Source organism: Antrostomus carolinensis, unplaced genomic scaffold (genome assembly GCF_000700745.2).
Source record: "Antrostomus carolinensis isolate BGI_N321 unplaced genomic scaffold, ASM70074v2 scaffold3403, whole genome shotgun sequence".
NCBI classification, from domain to species: domain Eukaryota; kingdom Metazoa; phylum Chordata; class Aves; order Caprimulgiformes; family Caprimulgidae; genus Antrostomus; species Antrostomus carolinensis.
In genome coordinates this window covers 1-5,803 of record NW_010304313.1, presented here as the reverse complement: position 1 = coordinate 5,803, position 5,803 = coordinate 1, and the positions used below count along the sequence as shown (strand labels likewise).

At 37.8% G+C, this 5,803-nt stretch overlaps 1 protein-coding gene across 1 annotated transcript in view; it reads left to right on the top strand.

The window, feature by feature from the left end:
* LOC104522175 (dual specificity mitogen-activated protein kinase kinase 1) overlaps positions 1-3,904 on the top strand; it is a gene marked incomplete at its 3' end in the record, with an annotated part of 18,589 nt that extends 14,685 nt beyond the window's left edge. Inside the window, exon 6 of the mRNA XM_010164395.1 lies at positions 3,780-3,904. Coding sequence (XP_010162697.1) covers positions 3,780-3,904 — 125 coding nt within the window. The remainder of the gene's footprint in view (positions 1-3,779) is intronic.
* Between the last annotated feature and the right edge of the window lie 1,899 nt (positions 3,905-5,803).

Genomic DNA, 5,803 nt, shown 5'->3' with positions numbered 1-5,803 from the left:
GGCTAAGTGCATACAGAACAGTTAAATAACTATTTTTCTTGGGTTATGCAAGTACATCAAAGTTTTCTTTTTAAGGTAAGAAACTGAGTACTCTCTTTGAGTAGAGGGTAGTGAAGGTCTTAGTTGTTGGCAGTTGAGGATGGTTAGTGCAACTGAGGTTTCACCTTGATTGTGAGGCAATGAAACAAAGGGCTTACAACATCCACATAGGGCAGAAGTTCACAGGAGTGTCTTCCAGGGTAAAGATTCTCCAACTTGTTAATTTTTCCATAATGCTAGCTTAGCATGCTGCATTCTGAATGCAAGAGGCTGCTGTTAGGCAAACAACAATACTGACCTGAAAGAAAATAGTAAAAAAATAAATGAACAAAAGTTGTGACGCATTGATTTGGATTGATCAAGAAGTAAAACAGCCATAAAGCACTGAAAAAAACCCTCCCAAAAACCCAAAACAACAACAACAAAAAAGCAACAGGTGGGATATTGTAGCTGCTCAACATGAGGTTCAGCTTAAACCGCTTCCATGCGTAGATGTATCCTGGACTAACTGTGACCTCTGGGGAAAAGCATTCTCTTGTCATTACAGACAACTGAAGGAAGAAGTCAATAGGGCTTATTAAGGAAGGAATGGAAAATACAGTCTTTTTATAGACTGTTACCTCATCTGGACTGCTGAGCTTTGTTTTGGTCCTCTCTGAAAAGACATGAGAGAAACTGCAAAACTTCTGAAAGGCAAACTGGTGGGATACAAAGCAGGCACAGAAAAGGGAGAAGCAAGGAGCATGACTCTGGTAGATGTTTTCATAATATCTCCTGTTTTGTTAAATAAAGATAACAGGGAATCTTACAGAAAGTGCTGCTTCTACAGTCCTATTCACCATTCTGGTAATACCAGAAAGCACTAAATTATAAGGAAATAAATGTAACTAATTAAGAAGTATGTCGCTCCAGGTTCTTAAGACACACAAACTTGTTTTTTTCTGCTGTGTTTTTATCTCTGGATGAATAAAAATCCTGAAAGTTAATTGGGATGTAATTGTAGTTGTTTTTGAGTACAGCCTGGAGAGTAATTCTCTCTGGAAAGTCTCTCTTGCGTAGAAAGTGCTTTGTAAGATTTCTGAACTCCAGTTGCAACCAGCAGCTCCCGAGTAGGAGGTACCACACAGCAGGGATGCTGTCGATGGTCTGTTCTGGTGTGCTAGTTGCTTGATTAACCTCATGAAATCCTGCCTTGGGAAACTGAAATTGATTGGAAGATACCAATAATGTGCTACAGGACAGATATATTCTCAAGTGTCTGGCTACTCGGTAACTTCTGTACGAAATAAATTCTTGCCTGATGGTTTTATGATAATGTTAATGGCCACCTTTTTTTTTTTTTTCAAAATCAACTGGGTTTGTGCCTGTGGGGAGAACAGGGCTCGGGCAGTGGAGGCATACCTCTTATAGAGATTACAAAGCATCCTGAAAATCCTGGAAGCTTCTTTGTATTAAATAGCTCCCATTTCAGTGTCCTGTATCCATCCCTCTGAACTGGCTGAGGACTTCTCTAGAATTGCACAGCTCTGTTTATGGGCTGTCTGGGATGATATATGAAATGTCCTTTCATTTTCTCTAAGACTTAAATACTTACATAGCACACTTGGTCTTCCTTTCTAGATTTGTCCATTTCTTGCAAGTTCCAGCATACATTTTGAAGGATGCCTTGGCATTCCTCTTCCCTTTGGCAACACAAATCTCTGGTTTCCAGAGAAACCGCTGAAGTGCTCAGATGCTCTGGAGTTCAAATAGCGTAGTGTGCTGCAGTTAGAGGAAAGACAGCAGCCTTCCAAACATGACACTCTGATCACACTGTGAAGAAAAGGAAAATGCTCAGGGAAAGACAAGCTTCATATAAAATTCCAGTGAGGTGTCATGATTTGCTAAGAGAGGTGCAGTGTGGGGTTATGAGCTAGAGAAACCCTGAAGGTAAAAGTTAAGTCTTCAAAAGACCAGGTGGATTCTAGAGCATGTAAGATGCTTACAAGGAGAATGTCGACAGAAGAATGCTAATGTTATTTTTTTGCCATTTAATTAGGAAGATGAAGTATTCATGAGCTGTAGAGATAAGGGTGGATTTGTGTCTTTGTTGTGAATTGAACGAGTAGATGTGTGTAGATAAGCAGTACAAGTCTAGAGGCCACATCTATAACAACTTCCTCTCTGTTAAGATCAGAGAGTAGTTTGTGTTAGATCACTGTGTGGATTTTCTAGGGACTGAAGCTTGTTCCAAGTGAAGTGAAGAAGCTCTAGGCTTGCTGTCCTGTAGCTGAGCCTAGAATAACTTGTATATACAGAAATAGTCACAAAACACTGCTTCCAGTGTGCCTGGACACTTTCAGTTACCTAGAAAGGTGATGTGGGGCACTAGAAAATGTAGCTGCACTTTCCAAAAGTAGGTAACTTTATTCAGGCTGTTCTTTGCTCTTTAAAAGGGATTTAAGTGGAGAAAGAGCTAAAATACAGTTTTGTCTTCGTTTCCAATCTCCATGGATCTTGCTCAGTGAGACATAACCTTCTGCATGGAGATCTTTTTCCAGTGATAAGGAGTCACATTAGTATCTTCTTCCCAGTGCCATCCCATTGACATCCCAAACTAAGGTCAGTTCTTCAGTCACTGAAATGAAAGCTACCTGGAATATAATTGTGTTTAAAAGTGAAAGACAAATGAAGATACGCTCCAGACTGTAGACTTCTGGATCTGCTCTGGAATAGCAGAGTCTAAAGTGAAATTCTGATGGGCTGAGCTTATCTTTCTTCAAAACCAATTTATTGTACCCTTTTTTTCTGCAGCATTACTTTGAAAATGTGAGCTAGTGATTACTTATCTCGATAATGCATTGGTAATGACCAGCTAAGCAGCAAGATATATTAAAAAAAAATAATAAAAAAAAATCTTCTTACAGCTATAAAAGAAATACCAAACAATTGTACCTTTGCATTCACAAATAGCTGCTATTAGTTGCTTAGCTACCAGTGACCATTATTAAATTTCCATTTAGAAAAAGTGGTGAACTTAAAATCATGAGGGGGTTCTATCACAGGTAAACAATTTGAAGTATTTTAAATGCAGAATTTCAATAATAGGATAATTATTTTTTCAGAGTTTTTGTTTAAAAAAAAACCCAACACAACAGCAACAAACAAAAACAAGACGACCCACCTCACCACCACCACCCTCCAAAAAAACACCCCCAAACTAAAAAAAACCCACAGAACAGCAAGAACTATTTTGCTATAGGATGATTTATGCTTCTGTACGTAGGAAGGCAAAGTTAGGGATGATGGTGTGGCTGCTGTAGTTCATTGACCCCTGTAAAATAAATATGTAGAACCCCTTTATTTCTAGACAAAAGAACATCATTAAAGAGGAGTTGTACTGACATACACTTTCGAGTTTATCTCAAATATTAGTCATTGCAAGGAGGGTGTAGATGCCCAAACTTAATATTTGAAAGCCAAGAAACAGGGTGAAATCACAGCTAAACTAACAGCCTTTTTGCACTTGGAATTTAAAACATTTCTTTTAGTTTATCTGTATTTAAATAGAGAGCCCATGAAATGGGCCTGGGTAGAGAACAGAATCTCTCAAGTATTCCCAGAGAAGGGTTAGAATTGTGGCATAGTTAGAAGGGAGACACATGGTAATTCTCACCTTTCATGTTATTTTCATGGTCAGATTTCCCATTTTATCAATTATAAATATAAATCATCCATTCATTTTTATTTTTTTTTTCCAGATGTTAAACCATCTAACATTTTGGTAAACTCTAGAGGTGAAATCAAGCTTTGTGATTTTGGTGTCAGTGGACAACTGATAGATTCTATGGCAAACTCGTTTGTTGGCACGCGCTCCTACATGTCTGTAAGTACAGATTTTATAGCTTTGAGTTTACTGCACGTTATAGTGGAGTTATCACAATTCCAGTGATCCAACAAGAAACCAACTATTGCTGTTACTACTGCTGTTCATAGTTCAGTGCTTCCTGCATTCCAAGAATATTCCAGTATCACATCAGATTGTGCGTGGGGAGGGAAAGAACTGTTGCAAGAAAATACAACAAACAAGAAAATTGCACCTGGAGTATTTTATAGCACTACAAAAGAGATGCAATTGCATCTACATTGCAGAATCCAATTGGTGAATGCATTTGGGTTTTGTATACGTGTGTCTCCAAAAAAGCCCAGTATTTATAGTTTGTTTTCCTCAAGCGTGGTTCTCTTTCCACTCCAGCATTTTGCTGTGGTCACATATGTAGGCGAGCTGCCACAAGCTGCTAGTGATCCTGCTCTCAGGAACCCAACACAGCTGCAGCAACAGGAGAAAGTGTGGGAATGGCTAGTGTGGACAAGGCTGTGGCAACTAATCTGAGACTTATTTACAGGCTGTTCTTTGTTCCTGTGTATAAGGACTGCCTTGAAACTTGCTCTTCAGATGAACTTTGTGTTATGTGAAAGTCACAGTTAATGGAAATAACTTGTTTATTAGAACAGGTCTCTTGTTCTAATGTGCACACCTTATTCAGCGTGCAGCCAATTAACTCATACAATCAGAGTGTTCAGGGATCCTGCTGTAGGATTGAAACTGTGTGGGCTTAAACTTAAAGCAAAAAGTATAATAATGCTGCTTCTGCTCAGCATGGGACCTGCATTTCAACATCAAAGACAGTATTCTCTTTTTTGTTATTTAATATTGGTAACATACTTGAAATAAAACTGTGGCTTATGTTCCCACATACATCTAGGAGCTGTTGCTAATTAGTAAAAAAAAAAAAAATCACAGCTCCATCTCTTCTGGGCCCTTGACATACTACTGGCTTTCCCTTTTTCTTCTAGTAGGAGTGAGAGCAAAGTGTTTTGCCTTCAGTTTTCTTCAATTTATTGTTTTTACAGACTGAGATTTAGCTTTGCTCTCTGGCATCCTATGTCACAGAGAGTGTTTGAAGTACTTTTTCTTGCAGTGTTTCCCTTAACATACTAGCTTTGCTCTCTGGCATCCTATGTCACAGAGTGTTTGAAGTACTTTTTCTTGTAGTATTTCCCTTAACATACTTTTTTCAAATAAAAGCTATAGAATTGTTAGATGCCAGACAACATCCTGTTCTGCCATTTGAAGATGTGTACAATCAACAATGTTTAACTTGAACATATTTGCTAGATTTTAATTATTTTTGTGTAACTAGTACTGTGTGTGTTTCCTGCTTTTTCTCATCTACTCACTTCTTTTACACTTACATTGTATTAAAATCTTTTGCTTATCTTTGGTTTTGGACATCTTTATCTGTTGTCCAGCAATGGTGTAGTTTATCCAGATGACTTTGGAACTAGCTGAGGTGGGACACTGGAGAAAACTCAAACAGAATCTCGGTAAATGTTACAAAACTAATTTAACAAAACTATCACCCATTACGGCAGAGGGAAGAGACTTTACAGTAATACTGCATTCCTACATTCTGTGAGAATACATTTCAAATTCTGTATATATTTTTCCAAAGTATGCATATAGTCAGGCAAGAATCTGTGCTGTTTTGGTAAAATGAGCTTGATTTTTAAAAAGAGAATAGAAAAGCAAAGTGAACTTTTTCTGTGAGAAGTCTTGGTAAAAATAGATCCAATGATGATGTAGATTTGATGTATGAAAAAGTGCAGAAAACATATTCAGCATTCAACTTGGTACTGATAAAAAGCAAGTGCAAAAACTAAGCAAAAGGAGTTAGTTAAGAACTAATCTTAGATTTTAGTTCTTTAGGCAGAAACAGAAGAT